Source organism: Trichosurus vulpecula, chromosome 9 (genome assembly GCF_011100635.1).
Source record: "Trichosurus vulpecula isolate mTriVul1 chromosome 9, mTriVul1.pri, whole genome shotgun sequence".
NCBI classification, from domain to species: Eukaryota; Metazoa; Chordata; class Mammalia; order Diprotodontia; family Phalangeridae; genus Trichosurus; species Trichosurus vulpecula.
Genome location: NC_050581.1, coordinates 159,852,990 through 159,880,226, shown reverse-complemented (window position 1 = coordinate 159,880,226; position 27,237 = coordinate 159,852,990). Strand labels below are relative to the sequence as shown.

At 41.3% G+C, this 27,237-nt stretch overlaps 1 protein-coding gene across 2 annotated transcripts in view; it reads left to right on the top strand.

The window, feature by feature from the left end:
• ITPR1 (inositol 1,4,5-trisphosphate receptor type 1) overlaps window positions 1–27,237 on the top strand; it is a 240,080-nt gene that overhangs the window by 126,707 nt on the left and 86,136 nt on the right. For both annotated transcript variants that reach the window (XM_036738075.1, XM_036738074.1), the window contains exons 41-42: window positions 20,654–20,834; window positions 23,928–24,184. In XM_036738075.1, the coding sequence (XP_036593970.1) occupies window positions 20,654–20,834; window positions 23,928–24,184 (438 nt within the window). The remainder of the gene's footprint in view (window positions 1–20,653; window positions 20,835–23,927; window positions 24,185–27,237) is intronic.

Below are 27,237 nucleotides of genomic sequence, written 5' to 3'. Positions count from 1 at the left end.
TCTTCAAAGAAAAATTTGAATCCAGGCGCTTCTGACTGCACCACAGGCCACCTCTCAAAGCACACCATGTTACCTTTTCACTATTACATATACAATTTTATTTGATCTCAGTAACCATCGTATTTGTAGGACTAGTGGTATTCATATTACACAAATGCAGAAAGTGAAGCAGAAGAGAGGGTCATGCCTTATTCAAGGTCACACAACTGGGTGGTAAAAGAACCATCTGGTCTCCTCACTCATAGTCCTGTACTCTTTCCCTTACACCAATTCAACCATCATTTATTCTGGTCTTAGGTTGGCAAAGACAGAGATGATGAAGAACTTATTCTCAAAGAGTTTGCTATCAAATGTAGGTGTAGGAAAGGGGGGAACAATGTATACAAATAGCTGTGATATAAGAGAGTGGCTTGGGGAATAAATGCAAAGAAGAGGTCCATCCAAGCAAAATCCTATGCAACATCTAGAGAAGGAGAGATGACTTTCATGGGGGCAGGACTCCATGCCATGGAAGGATGATATGAGCAAAGGTAAAGTGACCGAAGAGAGTCCATCGTGAATGCAGCGTGTGGAGTAGCACTGAAACATAGTGTGAGGAGGGGAGTAGGATAAAGCAAAGCTGGAAAGGTCACTAGGAGCCAGATTATAAAGAAGGTTGAATGTCAAGATCCAGAATTTATGGTTTATTTGATAAGTAATGGAAAGCCAATGAAGGCTTTCAATGGCAGAATAATATCTGTTAGAAAGTTGTATGAGCAGTGGGTAGGAGAATGGACTGGTAACAAGGATGACAGGCATAGAGAACAATTAGTCTCTCTGGGCTGGGGTTGTTGTGAAAAGCTAAGGGATAGAAATAGGGCAGAGGTTTTAGGGTAGAGTTGAATAATTCATTTTTGGATATGGGCTCATAAGATCACAGTTCCACTGCTTGTCACATGATTAGTGTCTAATAATTGCATGTTGACTGGGCTTGACTAAAAGGTACCTCAGAGGCCATTTTGTCCAATTCTTCCTCATTTTCCAGATGAGGAAACTGAGGCCTAATAAAGTTAAGTAGCTAGTATGTTGAGTTTAGAATGCTAGCAGATAGACATCCAGATGAAAATGACCAGAATATCCACCAAAACTCTTGGAAGAGTTTGGCAGGGAAGACAACTAAATTTCTTAGCCAACTGAAGAAAGATGATAATTGAAGAAATGAGACCAGATGAGCTCATTACACAGATAGAAGAGGGCCAAGGAGGGAACCTTAGATGATTTCCATATGAAAGTAATTGGAGAATGATTGGCAAACAAAAGAAATAGAAAAGGCAGAGTCAGAAAGGAAGGTGGAGAGAATCAGGCAATTATAGAGTTACAGAAGCCAGAGGAAAATGGGTTATCTAAGAACGTGGTCAATAATTTCAGATAATACAAAGGGCTCTAGGAGGATGAGGACAGAAAAAATAGGTCAAGAGAGAAGGTGGTATGTATAATCTGGATCATGGCTGGTTTGGTTAGCAAGTATTTATTATTTTAAAATAACTGTTATAAAGAAAAAAGAAAAAAGAACAAAACAGGTCATCAGTACTTATGACCTTTAGCCTTACAGACTTCTTATGTACGTAAACCAAACTAATTGCAGAAGACTAGAAAATGAGCTATGTTAGAGCACATGCTTAGAGATGATCTCATGTAACTGCTCATTGGCCTGTCTTAAAGCAAAATCATTTCTTTGAAATATAAAATCTTAGAGTTAGAAGGCCTTCCGATGTTATGTCATCTAGTTCCCAACCAGTGCAAGAACACCACGCTGTTTTGGAGCATTCCCAGTGTCAGGGACATTATGAGACAATATTGAATGACTCACCTTATTAGAATGCTTTATTCTTAAATTCAGCCGAATAATCTGTACTCACCTATCCCAAAGTTCTACATTTTGTCTCTTCTATTTGGCAACACAAGGATCGCTTCAGGTATGTTAAGGTAGTTAACATCCCCTACCTTTTCTTTTCCAGATTCAATATCCCTTGTTCATTCAACTCTTTCTTGGGTAGCATGCATTTAAACTGTTCACCATCCTTGGAGTCCTACTCCAAGCATACACCACTCAGACCACCGATACCTCTTTTAAATCGTGGCTCTCAAGACTGAACATTCCAGATCTGTTTTGTCCATCAGGGCCAACAACAAATGGTACTATTGCCTCCCCATATGCTGGACACTGTATTCTGATTAACAAAGCCTAAGGTCATATTAGCTTTTGGGCATCCATACCAAATATCTGTTAAACGTCTGAGAACAGATTGAAAAGTCTGAATTTGTGCTTGTGAGAGACTTGGGAAGAAGGAACCATCAAGAGTCAAAAAGTTATTCAATTTATGTAAAACTCCAATGTTTTAACACCCAGGAGGCAGTGTTCCTGTGAACTGTAGTCAGCTCTTAATTATCTGTGCTGATGGGAGCAGAGCAAAGATAAACTCAATATCTTTTTAGCCACTGATTGTATCCTCCTAACACCAGCAAGCATTTTACCAGAGCTGCTAATAAGTAGATTTGTCTAGCTAGAGATTTCACCTCCTGCCTCTGTTCGCTGTCTGGTGTTTGAGGGACTGTTGAGTAGTGAAATGGCCTACAGTCAGGCAGCAGGGAAGAAGAGAAGCAAAGAATTTAGGAAATTTACGGATTTAATGATCTCCTTGAATATTGAAGTGTTCAAGTTCTTGGTCTAGCATTCAGAATTTTAAATTTGTTTTACTGTGGGTAAATGGGAAAATAAACAGAGTGAATGGTATAATGAGTAGTTTTGATGTGAGAGTTCTTAGGATGACTGGAGAATCAGAATATCCAAAGCATTGATCCTGTGCCCCACTGAGACCAGGCCTGGGTGCTGGACTTTAGAAAGGGCATGGATAAGAAGCATACCTACAGAAGGATAAACAGGGGAGTGAAAGGACTCCAGACCAAACCAGCAAAAGATAGATTGAAGGAATTAGGGATATTCAGCGTGGAGACCTGAATGCAAGTTCCAGGATTTGAATAAAGCTGTCATATGGAATAGGATTTAGATTTAGCCTACTTGACTCTAGGAGACAGAACTAGGAATGGTGGGCTGAAGATATAAATAGGAAGAAATAAGATGGGTACTGAGGAAACAGGCAGGTAGGTGACATAGTGAGTAGAGTACCCGGCCTGGAGTCAAGAACTCTCTTCTTCCTGAGTTCAAATCTGGCCTCAGGCATTTACTGGCTGTGTGACCCTGAGCAAGTCACTTAACCTTGTTTGCCTCACTTTCGTCATCTGGAGGAGGAAATGGCGATGGAGAAGAAACGGGAAACCACTCCATATCATGCCAAGAAAACCCTAGACGAAGTCACGAAGAGATGGACACAACTGAAATAACTAAACAAGAACAATGGCAAGGGAACAGTTCTAAATGATTGGTGCTCCTGCTTGGGTGGGGGAGGTTAAGTTCTCCTCAATGGTCATCTTCAAGTAGAGTCTGGATAACCGCTGCCACTGTTCCATATAAAATATATCAGAAAGGTTATAGGGGAGATTCCTTTTTGGATGAATGACATTCTGAAGTTCCTTTTGACCCTGAGATCTGTGACTTTGATGATGCGCTTGAGGGTCGCTGAGATCACCCAACGTGCATTTGTCCTAACCAAAGAAGTGTGTAGCCTACCCTGAGTGCACATCCAGGATGGCACTGAAAACCTACACTAGACTTAGGGAAATGCCATTACTGCTTCATCCTTACTGACTCCTGATTCCTGGGAACAAATGCTACCATCAGAAGAAAAGTTGGAAACTATCTCCGGAGTCTGTGAAATCCTTGGCAAGAAACTGAAGGATATGGGACACGGGGCAGGGGGTAGTGCCATCCCTTCTTCCAATCCCAAGTCAGGATCTTTAGAGAAAGGAGGAAATGGAAAGTACAGCTAGCTTGTTGTTTGTCTTTCATTCTCGAAGAGAACCATGACATCAGGAAGATGATGCTGTGGCTTGAGATGAATTGCATTTGAGTGAGGGAGGGCTGTGCAAAGTCACCAGCCTTACTTTCTCCTCCAGAGCCATCTGGGTCCAGTGGCAAGAAACAGATCAGGATGACTGGAGATGGCCCCCTCAGTACAGCTAGCTAAGTAAACTGTCAGGAATGAGTGTCGGGTTTCTGGAATATGGCTTAAGGCAGCACTTTCTTAGCTAATTTGGCCATGAAATCCTTTGGTCTTTTAAATATGACAGTATGACAACCCATACATTGCTGATCCAGGGAATTTGAAGACTTAGACCTGGTTAAACAACTGTACTCCCACAACATTGATTAACAGGTCCATGTTATCCTGCAAGGTAAGTCATTAGTCCCCTGCAACAGGTTGGTCTCAGCCCTTGTCCAGTTCAATGTCTTTATCAGCAATTTGGTTTAAGATATAGATGGCATGCTTATGAAATTTGTGGAAAGCCCAGAGTTAGTGGAGAATGCTTTCGATGTCAGAACCTGGATAGAAACAGATACAGGCTTCAACAGTGGACTCTGTCTAAGGAGATGAAAGCTAACAGGGATGAATCTGGAATTCTGAACTTAAATGATAAAGAAAATCAACACCGTATGTACAAGTTAGAGGAGATGTTTTGAAGATGTCATAATCTTTTAGGATGACTTGATATTTTTCATGACCTCTAAAGGAAACTCCATCTGCTTTAGTGATTGGCACTCACCTGGCATCTGAGAAACTTTAGCTTCCAGGTGCAGGTGAAGTGACTTGCTCGGAATCTTACATCCAGTAAGTTAGTGTGTGTGTGTGTGTGTGTGTGTGTGTGTGTGTGTGTGTGTGTGTGAGAGAGAGAGAGAGAGAGAGTGAGAGTGAGAGTGTTAGTTGGGATTTGAACTCGGGGCTTTCTGATTCTGTGGCTAGCTCTCTATCCAATATACCACAATACCTCTCAATGTAACCTTAGACTACATTAACAGAGGTACAGTGTCTAGAACAGTGGTGGGGAACCTATGGCCTTGAGACCTCACTGGCCTTCTAGATCCTTAAGGGTGGCCTTTTGATTGAATGCAAATCTTACAAAATGAAATTTTGGAGAACAACAAAATAAAAAGGGATTTGTTCCGTAAAATTTGGATTCATTCAAAAGGGTACATTTAAGGATCTAGCAGGCCACATGTGGCCTGAAGGCCACAGGTTCCCCACTCCTGGTCTAGAGCATGAAAATTAATGTAACATTTTGCCCTGAACCAGTTGAGTCACACCTGAATTTTACATTCAATTCTAGCCACCTTTTAAGAGGAACATCAAAACAACTTAAATATATACATAAGAGTTTGACCAGGTTGTGAATGTGACGCTCAACCATATTTACTAAGAAATGGTTAGAGGAAATGTGAACATTAATATTGGAGAAGAGAAGGTAAAGAGACACAGTTATATTTGCCTTCAAATATCTGAAGGGGTTAGACTTAGTCTGTAGCTCCAGAGAACAGAAGTAGGACCAGTGGGGTAAACGTTCAACGGAGGCAAATTTTGGTGCTGCCTGAGGAGGAAAGCTCATGAGGTCCCTTATTTGGAAGTGTTTGGGCAGAGGCTGGCTAACCCCTTATAGGTTCATAAGATTTAGAATGGAAGTTCTTCATTCACCTTCATTGTTTCACAGACTTGTTTGGAAATCTTGTGAAGCCGATGGACCCCATCTCAGGATTATTTTTTTCATAAATGAAAGAAATGCCAAATTTCAGTTAGAGGTTAGTGAAAATAAAGATGTAATTTTTCCCTTCATGTTTATGAATCCCTTGGGCATTCATGGTCCCCGGGTTAAGAACTCCTGATTTAGAGACAATCTCTTCATTTTCCAAATAATGAAATTTAGTCCCAAAGATATGAAGTGATTTGCTCAAAGTCACACAAATAGTATGTAGCAAAACCAGGATTGAAATTCAAATCCACCTCCTCTAAAAACCACAGTCCTTTTTTTACTGACTTGTCTGGGATATTATAGAGGGGATTCCTGAGTCTAAAATTCTCCAACTATGAGTAATAGACTGTATTCTTGTAAGTATTCCAATAAGAGCCTGGGGCAGTTATGAAAAGTCCCTATGATGAAAATTCTTTCCTGTTGGAAAGAATCATAGTAGGATTCGTGGTGTGGAACTTTCCCAGGGCTCCAACCCTATTCTTCCTTGTCCTTCTGCCTCTTGGTACTGCCCCCACCCTTGTCAGGTTCCAACCTGTGCAGAATCTCTGCTCCCCAACTTCCCCTTCCCTTCCTATTGTAGTTGCTTAAGAATTGTCTTCCATGTCTTTGCCAGGGAAAAGTCTATATGGAAGTGGCTTTCAGACTAGTTCTCTGTATCAAAGGGCATTTGTTAGTTTAAGCTATTATGAACACAAAGGCACTTTTCTTTCTCCGAGGCACCTGAACTCCAGGTAGAATACTTCTTATGTAACTCTTAAGAGGCAACTCTGTGATCTAGCTCTTTCTTCTCTTGTGGGGGGTGATTCCCTGCTCACTCTACCAACCAAGGACTTTTAAAACATGTGGACTAGCTTTGGATGAAGGATCTCTTTTCTTTTTTCTTTTTCTCTTTTTTCTCACTTGCCCTGGACAATTGCGATTGGATTTTTAAGCTGGAGAGGACCTTGGAGATCATCCTCCCTCACCTTTCTTATGTGAATTGCCTCACTAAGGCAGTTCCCTCTACATGCTTAAGTGATCCCATTCTATCTGTCTTTTCCAGCATATCATTCCTTCTATAATCTCCTACTATCTCACTTATCTTCATTCGCTCCCTATCTAATCCACTCTAATCCACAGATATACCTATGTGTCTTCTCCATCCTCAAAAAAAATTTCTTGATCCCCACTAGCTATTACCCCTTATCTCTCCTCCTTTTCATAGTTAAACTCCTTAAGAAGTCCATCTACACTCACTGCTTCCATTTCCTTTCCTCTCTCTTCTTAACTGTTTACATTCTGGCTTCCAACTTCATCATTCAGCTGAAATTGTTCTCTCCAAAATTCTCTCTACCAGTAATCTTTTCACTCCCAAATCCAGCGGCCTTTTCTCATTCTTGATTTCTCTTCAGCCTTTGATATAGTCAGTCATCCTCTTTTCCTTCTCCCTAGGTTTCCTTGACACCATTCTCTCCTGGTTCTCTTTCTACCTGACCATTCCTTGTCAGTCTCCTTTGTGAGATCTTCATCCAGGTCACTCCTGCTAATGGCAGGTGGTCCCCAGGCTTTGTACTATGCCATGTCCTCTTCTCCCTCTATATCGAATCACTTGGTGATTTCCTCTGCCCTTTTGCATTCAACTATTGTATCTGTGCTTGAAGATTCTCAGATCTACTATCCAGCCCTGACCTCTCCTGACTTTCAGACTCACACCTTAAATGCTTATTGGATATCTCAAACTGAGTGCCTCATAGACATCTTAAACATTGTCGTTTCACCAAAACTCTTCCCTCTTTCAGACTTTCCTATTACTATACAAAGTTCCACCAACCTCCCAGTCCTCAAGACTTGCAGCCTAGGTGTCATCCTCAACTCATTACTCTTCTCCACCCCCGTATCTAGTCTATTGTCAAATCCTGACGATACCTTTGTAACATCTCCTGTATATGTCTCTTTTTCACCTCTGACACTGCTACCAGCCTGGTGTAGGCCCTTATCACCTCACTCCTGGACTATGTCAATAGATTTTTCATAGGTCTTCCTGCTCAGTCTCTCCGAAATCCTATTTATCCTTTACTCAGTTATCAAGGTAATCTTTCCAAAGCACACATATGACTATGTCACTCTCCCTGTTATGTCAACTCCAGAGGCAATCTGTCACCTCCAGGATCAAATATAAAATCCTCTTTGGTGTTCAAAGGCCTTTAGAACTTGGACCCCTCCTACCTTATCCTGCCCCTCCACTCCACTCTGCCATCCAGTGACAGTGGCTGTGCTGTTACTCCATACAGATGACACTCTGTCTCTTGGCTTTGGACTGGGCTGTCTCCCATGGCTGGAATTCTCTCCCTCCTTATTTCTGGCTTCTGGCTTCCTTCAAGTCCCCACTAAAGTCTCACCTTCTACAACAAACCTTTCTCAATCATCCTTAATGAGGTGTCTTCTCTCTTTTGATCACTTCTTATTAAGTCCCAAAGAGGTGAGGAGAGGACTTACCCAAGAGTCACCATGTCGCAGGGCCTAGAATGCAGGAGCTGGTGTCCAAAAGACCTGGATTCAATTCCCCCCTTCAACTGGGTGGGCAAGTCATTTAACCCCTTAGTTTACTTGCCTCTGATATGGGGTAACAACAGCTCAGACTTTCACAAGGTTGTTGTGAGGATGGTGCTTTGTAAACTTTCAAGTGCGATGTAAATTCTAGCTTATTATGACTAATAGTAGTGATTAAAGTGTGGTAGAAACATCAGCTCTTCTTCAATAGCAAAGCCAGTTTCATTTGAATCTGGCTCATCGGAGTCCCAAACCTAGTCCTCTTATAGTATACAAAACTGCCTCAGGTGTGAACGAAGAACTGCTCGCCATACTTACCGACCCAATCCAGCAGCCTTGGTGGGCAAAGCTTTAGCCTAATTTCACTTTCTTACACTTAGGTGTACCCTCCAGTCCCTTCCAAGCCAGATAGGTTTGTCATGGATCAACACCCTCCCGCCCCCCACCCGGTGTTCTGTAGAAGGACTTGAATGTGGGACGGCATTAGCATGATTCTGCTATTTCTTTGCTAGACTGGGACAGACTTTAAACTCTAGGTCCCCAGCTCATTGGCTTGTGCTATGCCCTGGTGCTGCAGGGGGCTGGGTGTAAAAGCAGGGGGCCTTTCTGTGTTGAAGACCTGGAGTTTATTGGTTTTGTTTTTATTTTTGCTGTTGCTGGATTGCAGGGCCATTTTGCTGTCTAGCTGATATCTTAAGGCAGGGCTGTGTGGTGGAAAGAGCACTGAATGAGTGTCCTCTGTGACCTTAGACAAGTCACTTCCAGTCCATGGAGGGGCCTCAGTTTCCCCTTTGTAGAATGGACTTAATTGTGGTCATGGCCAAAGTGTCTCGTGGCTCAGGCAGTGCATGATTTCTGTCCTTGCTTTCTGACGGTCCCAGGCTCCCATGACCACCTCCTCTCTAGTGCGCCCATAGGCTGTTAGCAGCTGCCACAGCTGGCTCAGGACGGTCACTGCCAAATGTAGCTTTCTCACCCTGCCTGTGACCACATTTGCTTCCTTCCTTAAAGCCACATCAAGTTCAAACCTGATCTCTTCACTCTCTGGGATTATTGCTCTCTCTGCCTTGAAACCATCTTTCATTTCCTCCTCTTTCCCCACCTTATTCTCTTACTCCACCTAAATTTGGCTCATGTCCTTTTCTCTGTGTGTGTGCACTTAGCCTTGCTACACTGTATGTGGGTCTTTTAAACTGTTGCCTCAAGGTCATGGGTCTCATGAAATCTTTTTGTAACTTGTAGAGCCCCACTCTACTATAGGATTTCTTAACCCGGGATCCATGAACTTGGATGGGGAAAAATGATATCTTTATTTTCACTAACCTCTAAATGAAAATTGACATTTTCTTCAATTCTTAAATTTTTAAAAAAAAATTATCCTGACAAAGAGATGATAAGACTCATGCAAAATGAGACAAATACTTTTAGGCTTGGACAACATGGGAATTTGTTTTGATTGCCTATGAATATTTCTTACAAAATTTTCTTCCTTTGTTCCTAGTGGGAGTGGGGAGTGAGGAGAAGAAAAAGAAAGCCTGATAATTGAAAAAATAAAATTAAAGAAAGTTTAACTCTCTCCTCTTGCACAAAAGAACCAGTGCCCTCGTACCGAAGTGTCAGATGTGTGTGAGGAACGCAACACTCCCCAATTGAGCCTGAACCAGATTAAAATGTAATTGGGAAATATTTAACAAAATGAAAACATATAATTGCGATGATATTAATGGGTGGCTTCTTAAGTCAGTATGTGGGCCACAAGGATCGTTGCGTACACTTAAGTGACCCCTGTTATCTGGCCCCTCTGAAGAACCTTGGACAAAGGATCCCTGGGTTCTGCGCCTGATGTTGCCACTTGTCTGTTGAACCACTGGAGTTCTTCTCACTTGATCTCTCTAAGTGTGTTTCCTCGTTTGTAAAATAACAAAACTGGAGACTAGCACCAGACTTAAACAACAGAGTGCCTATGAGAAGGCTAAATGCAGACCGTTGAGGCTCGCCCATCATGGCAAATAAGTGTCTTCCGTTTCATCTCCGGGATGGCCTGATACTTTTCTCAGTGGGGGGATCGAATCCAAAGTGGCCTCTTACCTCTGGTAAGCAACCCTGTTTTGTGCCTTGGCATCATGGGAGTTTGCCAGTTCTAGCCTGTACAGTATGAACCTGAAAGACAGGGTAGATCTTGAAAAAGATCAAGAGAAAAAGACAATGACCCTTGGGTGTCCTCTGGAATGAGCTCTCTGACCGTTGTTATTAGAGCTTATGGCAGGTGGAGGTACCGGATAGCTGCTGTTTGTTAGAGCATTCTAAGGTTTGCAAAGTGCTTTGCACACATGAGCTTAAACACTGAAGCCGCCTCATGAGGTTAGATACAAATGGTTTTATTATCCCTGTTATTTAGATAAGGAGACTGAGACAGCCCATGATTGTACAGTTAGTGGGTATCAAAGAAAAGACCCAAACAGGATATTAAACATAGCACTCTACCACTGCCCTCCACTGCCTCTCATCAAGTATGCTATGCTGTGTTTTATTGCCTATCTTCCCTCTGGAATTCTCAGAAATAAATTTGAAGCTTAAGTCACTGTAACAATATTCATGCCTGACTTTAGGTGGTCTTAGCCTTCCCTTCCCCTCCTCACACCAAGCAGATGATACTCGGTCAGTCCACCTCTTTGCAAAGCCAGCTGTTTTCAGAGGCTTGGTAAAACTTGCCAGCTCATCAAGAATGTGTAATCTGTCCATTCCTCTGTCCCCCACCCCCCACCCCAGAGGACTCAGAGCTATTGGGCTTAAGAGGTGATTATGTTGAAATAAGCTGAGTCATTGAGTCAGCTATAGAGCCAACTTCTTGTCAAGTGAGTGTGGCTTGAACCCTGACTCTCAGAGCCCCATCTTGCAAGCCTACTTAATGGCCTTGTTCAAGGTCTCTGACACATTTTACCCATCCCCCTCCCTCAGTAAGGGGATCAGGAAGCCAAGAAATGACCTGTGTAAACTTGATAGCTGGCAATAGGGAACTACTCTTGAGGAAATTTCACACAGTACTTTTGCTGACTCCCCTAGACCTGGGATCTTCTCCTTCTCAGGGGATCCTCTTCTTAGCAGAACTTGAGAAAAGGCAGCTCCTGTGCCCTGCAACATGACAAAACTGAGAAGAACTGCTCAGGTATATTAGAGTACCTGAAAAACAGGATGAGGTGGCAAGATACTCGAATGGTAGAAGGTACTTTTCTCTACCATTCCCTCTTCTGACCTTTCTACCCAAGGACCTAGAAAAAAATGTGGGCTGTGGTTTGGAGTTTACTTGAGCGACATTTCGGTCCTTTCTGCCTGATTGACTTTCTGAAACCAGATAATACTGAGTATTCTAAAGATGAACAGATTTTATCCTATCCTGTTATCTTGTGGTGTCTGCATCACTTTGGAAGCGCCTACCTTCAAGTGATGAAGGCTGTCAGAGGTTCCCTAGTCCTTGCTTTTCTTTAATTTTGTAGATGGTCTATTCAGGCTCCGGCCTTGGCATTTTAATAATCTCTTTCATACAATGGTTTAGTGGTAGTGTTTTTCCAAATGATATTTGCATGCCTCATATGTGTTTATAGATGACAGATGGCAGTCTTTTTTTTTAAATGCTTTGATTCTCTTCAGTGATTGGTCCCAGTATGCTTTTTAAAATTCCTTTGTCCAAAAGGGGAGAAAAAAGACTTTTGTGGGTTGATCAGGTTAAATGTATAAAGCACTGTTTTCTGATTGGGCCTTCAAGTTCAGTTACCAGTCTCTCCAAGTGCTGTATCTACAATGAGGTTTATATTGTTCTCTCTAAGTGGTAGATTAGTTCACTGTAATTAAATGAGTATGAGTTTCTTTCCTATTCCACATGCACCCATCTTTGTTTTTCTGGAGAGAGATCATTAAGTATCTGGGCAATGAAATCTGTAGCTTTGGCTCTTTGTATTTTGTCAGCCTCCCCAAATTGCTTTAGATTTGTTTTGATTCTGTCTTGGCTTCTGAGTGACAATCCCAGAACTGCAGAGTCGGGAGAGCCACCTAGTCCAGCCCAATGCTGGAAAAGAACTGGAATAATAGAGTACACAAGATAAATGGTCTTCCAGCTCTGCCTGAATATCTCCAAAGGAGATGAGCTCACCATATCCTGAGGCACATGCCTGAGGCATATTCCACTTTGGGACTTCTCTCATTGTTGGGAAGCTTTTCCACAAATTTCCTCTTTATAACTTCTCGCTCTTCTTTCTGGGACCAAGTAGATCCAGTCCTTTCTATCTGCCACTACAACAATCCTTCAAGTACTTGAAAACAGTTATCATATGACTCTTCAGTCATCTCTTCTTCAGGTCAAGTCTTTCCAGTTCCTTGAATCCATCCCATCTTTGTACAGCATGAATCCAAGGTGCATCATCCTCCTCGTTGCTCTCCTCTGGACACTGTCCTCTAAAGGACAACTAGAATGATCCCTGATATTATCATTGCCCTTCATAAACTATCCCAGAACTGAACACAGTAGTCCAGATGTGGTCAGGGCAAAAGACAGTGAGATGTCACTCCATCATTCCCAGAGGCTCATGCTGGAACCTAAGAGCACACTAGCCTTCTTAACTATTTTGTCATACTTTGACTTACATTGGGGATTGTAGTCTGCCAGACCGTGAGATGGTATTACACATGTAAAGTTCTTAGCAAACATTAAAACACTATATCCATATAGCCATATATAAATGCTAGCTATCATTAAACTGCCCAGATCTCCTTCAGACATACTGCTGTCGAACCATGTACTTGGGAAGATGACTTTTTTTTAAACTGAATGTAAGACTTTACAGTTATCCCTTTTTAGTCTTATGATTAGAAGAATTGAACTAATGGTACTTAGGCAAGGTTTTTGTCCTTTCTCTCCACCCCTGCCCTCCCATCAAAATTTTCTGAACCACCAATATATTTTGATTTTGTTCTTCAGGATTTTATTCTTTTCATCGGTCCCCAATCTTCAAATACACTAAATGGGCATGCTCAGATTGTGTGTGTGTGTGTGTGTGTGTGTGTGTGTTGTCATCAGTCATGGTGTAGATCGAATTAGAGCCTGAAAACACTTAAGACCACAAATTCATGTCCTAAGGTAATTCAGCCCTTGGTGATACTGAAGATTTTGAGTTGAACTTGGCACTGTTAACAAATTGTTAGGAATCTCTTATCTTTTGTGCTTTCCTGAGCTGTGTATTTTCTCTCTTGCCTTAAATGAGACTAAGCTTGGCACTTGCTTGCCAGAATTGAAAGGGTTAATTAATTTAAACATTTACATCCGAGACTGAATATCAGACTCTCTCTTTTGAGTCTAGAGCATGCTTAAACTTGGTCACTTCCCCCCTTTTTGATCAGTCTTCTCATGCATCACCCCCTCCACACACCGTCCAGTCCAGCCATACTTGCACTGCACATGGAACGCTCCACTTCCCACCTCCGTGTCTTTGCTCCAGCAGTGCCCTATGACTAGGATCCTCCTCACCTCTGCCTGTTGAACTCCCTTCATAATTCAGCTGAAGTTCACTTCTGAGTGCTCATTTCTGAGAGAGGAAATTCCTGATCCCTACAGCTGTCAGTGCCATCTCCTTCAAAGTTCTCTTATATCTATTGTATTTGTATTTTGTGTATGGGGCAGCTAAATGACACACTGGATCAAATGCCAGGCCTGGAGTCAGGAAGACTCATCTTCCTGAGTTCAAATCTGGCTTCAGACACTAGCTGTGTGACCTTGGGCGAGTCACTTCACCCTGTTTGCCTCAGTTTCCTCAACTATTAAATGAGATGGAGAAGGAAATGGCCAGGGTCTTTGCCAAGAAAATTCCAAATGCACCCACAAAGGTTTGGATACTACAAAAAACGACTAACAAAAATCTTGTCTATCTTGTACACATTTTCTCCCCCATTAGAATGTAAGATTCTTGAAGTTTTACTTTTCTTAGCACAGTGCCTACCCACTTCACTGTGTTGTTTAGTTGTTTTACAGCCATTATCTGACTCTTCGTGACCCTTTTTGGGAAAGAAACTAGAAAGAAACTTTGCCTTCTTGGCAAAGAAACTGGAGTGGTTTGCCATCTTCTTCAGCTTATTTTACAAATGAGGAAGCTGAGGGTTAAGTGACTTTCCCAGGGTCACACAGCTAGTAAATGTCTGAGGCCAGGTCTGAACTCAGAAGAGAAGTCTTCCTGACCCCAGGCTGGGCATTCTATCCACTGCAGCACCCACCTACCCCACCTGCCTTCTAGGGGGTACTGAAGAAGTGTCTGCATCTAGACTCTGTACTAAGTTACAGAGGGAGAATGAAGATAGTACTCCCAAGGAGTGAATCACTTAATATGAGAATGCCCACATTACACAAAAACTTTAAGAAGTGAGAGAATGATGATATTTAAGGGAGGTAGCAATAAGAGCACGGAGGGAGGAGAGATGGCTGCCTGCTGGGGAGAGAGTGCAGTACATGAGATAGTGAATGGGAAGGAAGCTCTAGGAGAGGCCAGTTGAGAAGAATCCAATGGGAAATACCACACAGTTGGTTCTTACCCTTGTAACTTTTATAGTCCAGTCCCAGCAAACCAAGAAGCAGCCGATTAAGTTAAGTAAGCATTGGTTCACATCTGTGCATGGATGCTAACTGAAGTTGTGAGATATATCAGTCCATCCAGGAAGGCTTCAGTGAAGTGGTGAGTTTCGAGTCAGTTCTTGAGCAGAAGGAATTAATATATGGAGAGATGCTTAGATTGGATTGTTTAAGATGAATGTAGCAGTGACAAAGGTTTGAATATAGAGGAGAGTGGACCAATGGGTCATAGCATTTAGGCTTGGAAGGGGCTGGCAAGCAAGTTAATGAAAATTAAGTCAAAGACTAGGCCATGTCAGGGCATGAAAGTTAAGTAGAAATCACAGGCATGAATCTGAACCTCATACAGAGAATTACTTATATGATTAGAGTTTTTGGAGAATGAAGGAAGTAATTGAAGTAAATTGTTACTTTGGTGTTTAGGAGTGATTGAAGGAAAGAGAGGCTGAAAGAAAATCAGGAAAGGAAGACTACTATTCATGCAGGCAAAAAACAACCAGAATTAAAACAAAAGTTATAACTATGGGACAGAGGGTGGAGGTCACTGTAGAAAGGAAAGAGCATTGGACCAGGAGTCAGCAGACTTGGCTTCCAGTCTTAGTTATGTGACCAGAAACAAGTCATTTAACTTTTCTGAGCCTTTGTAAAAGGGAATTCAATAAATTAACCAAATACTCATTAATCGCCTGGTATGTAAAATGAATTGTGTGCTGGGTCCCGAGAATACCAAGAAAAAATAAAATCGTCCCCTCCTCGGCGGCTCCCTTGTGGTAGAGGGTTGAAACAAATCCAAAGATAACTAGTTATCTCTCAATGATAGTAGTCTTAATAAAGTAGCCATTTCCATAATTTTGTTAAACCATAATTTTTTCCACTAAACTAGGAGAAATGTTACTTATTGTACATGCTTCCAAACCGCTTATTAACAGCTATGTGTCTAGGAACTAGTGATTATGCAGACTCCTAATAAAAGCCATCTAGAGAAAGCCTGGCCTTGGAATCACAAAGATGTGTGTTTAAATGCTGCTTCTCACATTAAAAATGTGAAAAGGGTGAAGTCCTTTATAGCTGAATTGTGGGGCACAATTGAAGGATTTAATATGTTATCCTGAACCACTGAAGGTTTTTAAAGAGTAAAGTAAAACATAGGTTTATCTATCAGGGAGATCATTCATAATATAATGACGGCTAGATTATTGATAAGGAGATATTATATGCAGGGAGATAATCATATTAAATCGGGCAAGAAGCAGTATTGACCTGAACTGGTGGCATGGGGGGTAGAAAAGGTGGGTTGGAATTGAGTATAATCGACGATTGCAGAAGCCAGTGATAGAGGCAGAAAGAGCACTCAGGTAAGAGAAGTTGAGTCCAGGGTCATTCTGACTTGGAGAGGGTCATCCAGTGGATGGGCAGCAGTACCAAATGGTGCTGGGAAATTAGCGGCAACAAGGACTGGAACTGGGACATTCTGTTTAGCAGTGAGGTCGTCTGTAATGACCTTGGAGAGAGCAGTTACTAAAGCATTTGTGAGGCCAGAAGCCATACTCCAAGAGACTGAGTGAGAGAGTAGTGAGAAAGTAAAGCCAAAGAAAGGATAAACTATTTTTCTAGAAGTTTGGGGGATAGCTGCTGCTGAGTGGCGATAGCAAGGCCCAGAGGAGGTTTGCTTTGCTTTGCTTTGCTTTGCTTTAAAGATTTTGAGTTCAGAAGCCTAAGTAAGTTTTTAAGCATTTTGTTTGTTTAAAGGAAGGGCAGAGGGGAAGAAACTAATGATAGAGATCAAAAAAGAAAGAAAAATCGTGATCTATACCCACCTCCATGACTGCATAGGGTTATCATGAGATTCAGATGAGATCATGTATATAAAAACACTTTGTAAATTGAGGAGGGCTTTACCGGCCCCATCCACCCGATACTATTCAGTTCAGTCCAACAAGAATTTATGAAAAGCTCTTTGCTAGGTCCTGACAAAAATAAAATTGTCTCTGCTCTCCAGGAGTTAACGTTCTACTGGGGATACAACATGTGCAAAGACAAATAAATTCAAAGTATTATAAAGTTATGCAAAGTATTTAAAGACATAAAGAATAGTAACTGGGTGGGAGAGGGGTCAGGAAAAGGCATTGGAAAGAAGGTGGCACCTCAGCTGTTCTCAGAAGAAAAAGAGGAATTCTAAACGGTACAGGCTTTAATGATGGCTTCCGTAAACCACACTGTCAGGTAAAACACAGCAAGGGGTCATTTGTTGGTTCTTTGCTGGCAATGTGTTAGTGACATTGAGAAAGGAATTAAGTTGGTCCTGTCATTGTACGAACAGGACCACACCTTGGTTAGCAGGTTGTTCAAAGTTTATTTCTTGCAGCTGGGAAATTAGGGTAGAATTACTCACAGGTAGGAAGTACAGTGGTTAGAGTGCTATGCCTGGAGCCAAGAAGACCTGAGTTCCAGACTAGCCTCAGAAGTTTATTTACTAGGTGTGTGACCTTCAGCCTCAGTTTCTGCATCTGTAAAATGGGAATAATTATAGTGCCTGCCTTACGGGGTTGTTAGGCATCTCCAGGGTACATTGAGCTCTTGTATTCTGGTGTACAGTCCTGGGAAACTGAGGAACAGGAAGAAAGGGAGCCCAAAGAAGAGACAGTTGGTGATGTTAGGTATCTTTGAAAACCATAGATTCTTTTTTCTTTAGAATAAAACAAGACAATTAGATTGTGAGCTTCTTGAGGGCAGGGACTGTGTTTTGCTTTTCTTTGGATCCCCAGCACTTGGCACACTGCCCAGTATGTGGAAGGCTCTTGATAAACATTCACGGAGTGCATCTTTTTAGGAGTGAAAAGGAGGGCCTTTGGAGAAAGTCATTAGGCCACAGAATCAGACCTGACTTTCCAGATCATAAGATCATAGACCTAGAGCTGGAAGAAGCTTCAGAGGCCATTTGGCCAACCCTCCCCCCATTTTACAGATAAGGAAACAGAGGTCCTTGGAGCTTAACCGATTTGCCCAAAGTCGCACAGTGGTCAGAGTTCTCCAAGGCAGAAACTGAGCCCAGGTTCTCTGAGATCAGAGCGGGTGTGCTTGCCTCTGAAGCTCACCTCCTCCCATGGCCTTGGAAAAGAAATTCCTTTTCTCTGGACCTTAGTTTCATCACCTCGGAGATGAAGGGGGTCTGACTTAATCCCTGAAGTATCTTTCAGCTCTAAAACCTATGACCCTGTGGTTTTCTAGGCCAGCAATTCTTTAACCTTTTTTGTGTCTGGAACCCCTTTGGTGGCAGTCTGGTAAAGCCTATGGACTCCTTCCCAAAATAATGTTTTTATATAAATAAAATATATAAGATTACAGGTGAAACCAATTACATTGAAATAAAGATGAATTTGTTCCCCATCCAAGTTTGTAGATCCCTCAGCTCTGTGGACCCCAGGTTAAGCATAATCAGCCTAAGCCCACTCTTCATCTTACATGTGGGGCGACTGAAGCTCAGAGAGTCGATATGACACAGTTAGTGACTAAGAGTTTATAGTGACTAAGTGATTTTAAGTTTACGGTGACTAAGAGATTATAACTCCAGACACCTAGACTAATACCATTTACAACACACAAGTTGCCCCAACCTTAGCTCAAGCCACAAGGGCAATTTCAGCTTCCTTTTTCGTAAAGATGCTCCATTCTCCCAGATAAGGAATGTGTGATATTGTGGAAATTGAGATTCCAGATTGCGAGCTGCAGATCTGTTATTCAAGCCTTTCTATTTCTCTAGATGTGATCATCACATACATTTTGAAAAAAATCTAGAAGAGAATATTCTTACAAAAGAGCCCAAAGCAAATACCAGTGAAAGTGAGCATTTTTACCACTGTCATCATGTGACAGATTTTTACTTGTATGTTTGCAATGCATTCAGAAGCAGATACAAGTAAATCTCGCCCAACACCATTCTTTGGTTCTGCAGAAACATGATGTTAGGTGACATATTGTTTCATTCCACCACTACCAAGCAGCCATCAGGTTTCACAGCGTCGTGGAGGTAAAATATATTATTTTGGGGACAATAAACGGCGGCAGCCGGAGCAATGTTGTGCGAGGTTCGCCTGTTTGTAGAAACAAGACTTCACTGCCAGTTAAATTTTGTGCTTGTTTACGTTACTCCTACCCTGACTTCAAACTCGGTTCTGACGTCATCTCTTCTGCAGACCCTTCCCTGATCGCCCCAGACCGCAGTGAGCTTGTTATCCTTGAAATTTTCTAACATTTAAATGATATGGTCTGTGCCACACCTGTAGTGCTTATTATCCTGAGATATCTAGGTCCTATAGCGGATAGAGGGCTAGACTTGGATTTAAGACCTGAGTTCGAATGCTGCCGCAGATACTTAGTAGCTATGTGACTGGACACTTAACCTTTCTTAGCCTCAGTTTCTTCATCTGTAAAGTAGAGATAACAGCCCCTACCTCTTGGGGGGTGGTTGTTGTTTTTTGAGGAATAAACGAGATAATGAACATAAAGCCCTTTGTAAACTGTAAAATTCTCTCTCATTATTAGAGATCATCATCCCCATCATCATTATTAAGATGTACTTTCTTTTGTTTTAATTGTTGAATAATATATTGTAAACTCTCCGAGAGTAGGGCCAGTCTTAGCCATGTGCATGTGTCCCTCAGCCCTTCCCAGGAGCTCTCAGACCCTTGGGGGATGCTTTTTAAACTTCTGCTGCACTAATTAGAACAAAATACTCCACTTATATTTTTGTTTCTTATTTGGATTATACTTCTGTCCCTTCCAGCCCTCTTCCTCTTCCTTTTCTTCCTCTTCCTCCTACACACACACACACCCATGGATATGTGTACATATGCATTTGACAGAATATGTGTGGCAGAGAAATGATAAGCCCAGGAAGGCTGTTCTTGGGGAATGAATAAACTCCTACAAATTTGAGAGAAGATGGCCCAAAATTTACCAAACTGTGTATGCTCTTTGACCTAGGAATACCACTACTAGGTATGCATGCCTAAAGAAAACCAAGAAAGAGGGAAAGGACCCATATGTACAGAATTGTCTATAGCAGCTTTTGGTGGTGTCAGAAATACTGGAAATTTAGGGGGTGCCCAGCAATTAGAGAATAACTGAATAAGTTATTGTATCTATACATATGTGTGTGTATTTATACATATATATATATATATATATGATAGAATGCTATTGTGCTGTAAGAAATTATGAAGGGGGTGGTTTCAGAGAAACCTGGGAAGACTTTTATAAACTAATATAAAGTGAAATGAACAGAACCAAGAGAACAATTTCTACAAAGCAACAATATTGTTGAGACCAACAGCTTTGAAAGACTTAGAAACTCTGATCCACACTATGGAACCAACCATAGTACCAAAGGAGTCATGTTGAAACATTCTGTCCATCTCCAGATAGACAATTGATGGTCTCAGTGCAATTTGAAGATTTTTTTATATGATCAGTATAGGAATATATTTTCCTTGACTTTATATTTGTAACAGGTTTTGTTTCTCTTGCTTTCTCATGGATGGGGGGAGATAGGAGAGAAAAAAATTTGGAACTAAAAATTAAATTAAAAAAAAAATAAACCAAGTTGAGAGCATTTGCTTCCTTAAAGAGAACCTTAAAGAAGTCCTAAGTCTGGTATATGTATAATGGATGTTCCAACTTAGGAGTTAATATTAGAGCCATTTCTAGGTTTCTGAGAGGTTCTTCCTGACTTACCTGGTGATTATATTTTTCCTTGTTGAAATGATGAAAGGACTAAGATTAACTGATCTGACTGCGAGCAGCGGACTAAAAGCCTGTCCTTTTCCTCCCTCGTAGCATTCCTTTTTCTGCCGGTTGACGGAGGATAAAAAGTCAGAAAAATTCTTTAAGGTATTCTATGACCGAATGAAAGTGGCCCAGCAGGAAATCAAGGCAACAGTCACTGTCAACACCAGTGACCTGGGGAATAAGAAGAAAGATGATGACCCAGACAGAGATGCCCCATCACGTAAAAGAGGTAAGGGCCAAAATTTCTTTGTATATATGTCTATTAATTCTATTGTCTTGAATATAAAGTACCACGTTAGGAGGTTTCTTTATTTTATGAGCTTTCGCTGCTTCTCAGATCAGACATGATCAGACAAGAAAGTTATGAAAGTGATGGCTTTCTAGTTTGAGTTTTCTAGTGCCCTTTAGTTATTTTGTAGAAACAATTAATAAAGGAACGAACCTGAGTTAAATCCTGCTGTTTTGAGAAAATTACCCTTCTTCCTGAATTGAATAGGTTAGAACCATTCATAAAATGTTAAGCTGGGAGGCCAGCTTATTTTGGTTTTCATCTCTGTATCCTGAATACCTAGCACAATACTTTAAGAGCACATAATAGAGATTTAATATGTTTGCTGAATTAACTTGAGCTGGAAGGGACCTTAGATTTAGTCCAACAGCCTCAAATTCCAGATGAAAAATACCCTCGAGTCATAACTACTAGTCAGCAGCAGAACCCAAAGTGCCCGGATTCCTCCTCAACAGGTTTTTTTCTCTCCTCAACCACTGTTACTTCTCCCACACACCGCTGCTGAAACATTCTCCTTTGCTTCTATCATACATATTCAAAGGCTAGTTTTGAAGAATCCTTTCTTGATCAAAGTTAGGAGCTGGCTGGTAATAACAGGAGATTTGGAGAACTTACCTTTTGTGTATCTTGGCCATTTTTTGATGGAAACAAATAAGAAATCTATTCTGATACTTCATTGTAAGCTGCTAAGTTCAAGTAAAGTGCAGGGATGATATAAGTTCAGTCCAAGCTCAAGTTCTTAGGAAATATCAGTCCCTTCTCCAGCTCTATGATTCTCTAGGAAGGACACAAACTTTGGTGATTACTAGACTGTTCTTCTGAAGGCACAATTCTAATCAAATCACTATCCAGCTTGAAACTTCCAGGGGTTCCTCGTTCTTTTTTAATTATTTATTTATTTTTAGTTTTCAACATTCACTTCTTTAAGATTTTGAGTTCTAAATTTTCTTTCCCTCCCTTCCCTCCCACTCCCCAAGATGGCATGCAATCTAATATAATTGATACATATACATTCATATTGAACATTTTCACATTAGTCATGTTATAAAGAAGAATTAGAACCAATGGGAGAAACCATAAGAAAGAAGAAACAAACAAAAAAAGAGAGCAGATTGTATGCTTCGATCTGCATTCAGACTCCATAGTTCTTTTTCTGGATGTGGATAGCATTTTCCATCATGAGTGTTTTGGAATTGTCTTAGATCATTGTATTGCTAAGAAGGGCTAAGTCTATCAAAGTTAGTCATTGTACAATATTGCTATTACTGTATACAGTGTTCTCCTGGTTCTGCTCACTTCACTCAGCATCAGTTTGTGTAAGTCTTTCTAGGTTTTCCTGAAGTTCACCTGCTCATCATTTCTTATGGAACCATAGTATTCCATTACATTTTTATACCACAACTTATTCAGCCATTCCCCAATTGTTGAGCATCCCCTCAATTTCTAATTCTTGGCCACCACAAAAAGAACTGATATAAATATTTTTGTACAAATATGTCCTTTTCTCTTTTCTTGATCTCTTTGAGGTACAGATCTAGAAGTGTTATTTTCATAGCCCTCTGGGCATAGTTCCAAGTTGCTCTCCAGAATGGTTAGATAAGTTCACAACTCCACCCACAGTGCATTAGAGTTTTCCCACATCTTTTCCAACATTGATCGTTTTCCTGTTTTGTCATGTGGGGTTCCCCATTTCTTTTCAAAGACATTTTAGTCCTAGGAGCTATGTTTTAAGAAGCACATTAACAAATTGGAGCATGTCCTAAGGAGGGCAGCCATAGTGGTGAAGGGCCAAGAGATGATGTCCTACAAAAAGAATTTGAAGAAACCTGGGGATGGTTAGCTTGGAAGAGAGACATGATAACCACCTTCAAGTATTTGAAAGATTCCCATGTATAAGGAGGAATGGAACTTGCCCTTATTTGTCCCAGAAGGAAAAGCTAAGCACCATGGGTAGAAATTACTGATGGGCAGATTTGCTAGAAGGAAATAAACTTCCTAACAACTAAAGCTGTCTCAAACTGAAATGGAGGTCTTTGGCAGCTGGTGGGTTTCCAGCCACAAAAGGTCATGAATGGGTTACTGGATGACCTTAAGGATATATAGTACTGGAGAATTCCTGTTTAGCTATGACCTCTTGGGTCCTTTCCACTTCTGTGATTGAATGACCTTGACCTGGCATTCAGGACTCCCCATAATCAGACTGGAGCCTACTGCCCTAGCCACCCTGCAGATTTTTCCCCTTCATGTGATTTATATTCTAGCCAAGGCCCTAACACCCATTGCCTAATTTCATCTTTCCCTCTCCCACCTCCATTTATTTGTTATTCCTAGAATGAAATTTCCCCTCTACTCTTCATATATGTAAATCCATTTCAGGTGTTTCTTTGAGGACTTTGATGATAAAGGACTTTTAACCTCATGATTTGTCAAGCTAGGCGTTACCTCTCTTAGGAAGTGTAGTATATAGAACACTGTATTTGGAACTGAGAAGAACTGAGTTCAAAGCCCACCTGTGGCTTTTCCCAACTTCAAGATCAAGAACAGATCACTGGACCTCTCTGAGCCTATTTCCTCATTTATAAACGAAGATCTTGGACTAGGTAGAGTCCAACATCCTTTGATGGTCCATCTCCCTCCTTGAATCTCTGTTACCATTTTGGTGCTGTCCTGCAATTATATTCTCATTTGAATTTTGGTTTGCTACACTAATTGGAAAAAATACTTAGCTTATGTTTGTTTTTGTTTCTTATTTGGATCATACTTCTCGCCTTTCTGGTTTTCCTACACACACACACACACACACACACACACACACATGCACACACGCACACACGTATGTATGTATGGTATGTATGTTTGGGCTCTCCTCCTGGATCATAAATTTCTTAAGAGAAACCCCTTGTTTCATCTCTGGTTGCCTAGCATCTAGTCTAGGGTCCCATATATAGTCAATGTTCAATAAACGTTTGTTGAGTTTAGAACCTAGCAGTTCCTATTAAGATCATACCATTTGTCATTTAAAATGTGTTCTAGCAAAAGAGCCTTCAACCCAGATAACAGAAGAGGTCCGAGACCAGTTATTGGAGGCCTCTGCTGCCACCAGGAAAGCTTTCACTACCTACAGAAGAGAGGCTGATCCTGAAGACCATTTCCCGTCTGGAGAGGGTGGAACCCAGGCCACACCGGATAAACCCAAAGATGACTTGGAGATGAGTGCCGTGATCACAATCATGCAGCCCATTCTCCGCTTCTTACAGCTCCTCTGTGAAAACCACAACCGGGATCTTCAGGTAGGAGGATTGCAAGTAGCTGACGACATGGGACATCTCCTGTTTGTGGTGTTCCTGATCTGGACTTCTTCCATAAAACTCTTAGGACTTGTTTCACTTCCATTTGGTTCAGCTATTTGTGACCTTTTTGCCAAGAATTTAGGGACATGAGCAATTCTCTCAAGTGAAGGTGTCAGGCAACTTTGTTAGGTAGGCCTAACATGACCTAAAGTGTGTGTGTCTGTGTGTGTGTGTGTGTGTGTGTGTGTTTGCCTGTGCATATGTGTGTGTATGTGATTGTGTGGCAATCATTCCTTAAGAGAGACTGCCTAAACCATGGGACTCTCTCATAGTACCTTCCTCTAAAACCTCTCCAACATAGGGCCTTGGGAAAGCCATCCCTTCTTTATGAAGAGGAAGATAGGAGCACATCTGAGAAGCTCCTCACACAGTTTCTCCAGAGACCTAAGGTGGCAGTGCACAAGAAACTATTCTAGTCTAGAGTTTCTCAACCTTTTGGGGGTCATGGATCTCCCTGACAGTTTGACGCCTATGGATCTTTTCAAAGAATTAATGCTTTTAAGTGCATAAAATAAAATACGTAGAATTAAAAAAGAAACCATTTGCATATTGAAATACAGTGAACAAAATCTTTTTTAAATGGGTCCCAGGTTGAGAACCCCAGCTGCAGTCCACAGCTGGCTAGGTAGAAAAGGATCCTTTTAAAATCTTTGCATTAATGATTTCCGCCACTATGTGCTATCCTTGGTGGCATACTGAGTGGACGGCTGGACTTGGAGTCAGGAAGACACGAGTTCTGATGCCGCTTCAGACACTTATAAGTCGTGTGACCCTGGGCAAGTCACTCACCTTCTGTCAACCTCAGTTTCTTTATCTGGAGATTAGGGATAACAATAGTGCCTACCTTACAGGGTTGTAGCAAACAGTACAGCGCTACATAAGTCCTCATTATTGTTATTGACATTATTATAATGGCCCATCAGCTGGCTCCAGCTAATCTGCGGTGGAGACTCTGGGAACAATCTGCTACGACACAGGGGTGATGGTGGAAAAGAAGCAATTGTCTCACTTGTAACTTGGTCAGTTGTGAGCCCAGATGATGAAATCTTGCTTTAATGACATGGATCCAACAGAAGATCACCACTGCTTGGAGCCCTCATCGAGCACTTGATACAATACCTGGCACACAGAAGGCGTTTAAGAAACGATTATCGATTGATTGATTGTTTGAAGTCAGATCTGTAAATTAAAAAGACCAATTTGGAATTTTGACGTTTGGTAGCAATTGTAGCTACTTAAAAAAAAAGTTAAGTTAAAACAACACCACCACCTAAAAGACTTTGGTTCTTTTTTTCTGGTCAGTTGCATAGCCATAGCCTCCACATGGATTGACTTTTGCAAAGCAGAATGTTTTTTGTTTGTTTTTTTTTTTGAGAGAGAGAAAGAGGTGTGGTCTGTGATTGGTCAGGAGAGTTGGTTGTAGGACAGTGCTGATACCATTGGTCACAAGGGAAGCGTGGTGGAGCCAGTGCAGATACACCTCTGCCCCTCTACCAGGAAAACAAAGTGAGCGCTCTTCTGATTGTTGATCGCTGTGTTCCATCTTCATGTAGTGATGGGACTTGTTATCATAACGGCCGATTGGAATCGAGTTAGCTCTGGCCAGTAAACAGGTACTTAGCTGTCTTGTTCAAGGTCTCGCATTTGTACTCTGACCACAGGTTCCACAGAGCAATAATACTGAAATTATGACAGCCCCGTTCTCAGCTGATGACCGAAGCCTTTCTTCAGTTCCTGTGGTTTACTTTTTCCGTGAAAGCTTGAAAGGCTAAAATCAGTAGCACATTTAATTGTGGTTCCTTCTTGCCATCCCTCTCATTGATTTGCCTTGCAGTTTCCTCATTCCTTGTTTCTTCTTATCCTCCCACCTACCTCCAAATGCCATCCTAATCATATCTAAAAGAAGAAGTTTTAAGTTCAATAAGGCATTTTTGGCCAACTTGACTATTACGTCAGTCTTTATAGCCAAATTTCTCTTGCAGTAAATTTACCTCTTAGGTGAAATTGTCTTATCGTAAGATCTGTTGGGTACTTCTGTAACTAAACTGCTTTGGGTGAGCTCTATGGAGGAACCACCCAATCCTTAATTTCTCTCTGTGATAAATATTCAGCTTATAAGGTTCCACTGCAGCTCAATGAAAGAATCCATGTATCTTTTTAAAATTAAAAAGTACATTAGATATTATCCAGACCATTCTCCCAGTAAATATAAGAATCTTTTCCTGTATCCCCAGCAGATGGTCATCAGCCTCTCCCTGAATAGCAGCAGTGATGTGGAGCTCATTACCTACAAAGCAATCAGTCAACAAGCATTAATTAAGTATTTACTATGGGCCAGACTTTATGCCAGATCGTGGGGATACAAAGGAAAATAAAAAGCAACCACTGACCTCAAGGAACTTCCATTTTAATGGAGGAGATGGGTATATAAATAGATGCATACAAGATACATACAGCCTGGATGGAAGGCAGCCTTAGAAGGAAAGGTCCTGATAGCTGGGGGATCAGGAAGGCCTTCTATTGAAGGTGGTATTAACAGTTTTAGTTAGAAAAAAATATATTTTGTTATTGTTTAACAAAAGATTTGCAATTTGGAACATAAGCTCTCCTTGTCTAGATACGGTCCTCATTTATATGTGTGACTAAGCAGGGGCAGAAAGTGTGCTTATCTACCACATGAGCCTATTTGAATTGCTTAAACATTGGCACAGGGCTCTCAAATGAGTGGATCTGAAGTTTTGCATTGAGAAGGCTGCCCCCCAAAAGCTTGCTTTTCAAGGTTTGAAAGAATGAGGCTTGTATCTTCCATAGAATTTTGAGGAGTCTTCATGTTTAGGGTTCAGATGGTGTGTACAAGTTATTCCTTGAAGGGGTATACAACATGTGCCTCTGAGACATTGTGTCATGTGGGTCTTCTTTCCAACACAGTTTTTTTCCCCAAGAACTTAATGGGTTTTTTTATGCGAGGTTATGTTAGCTGATGTAAAACTCTT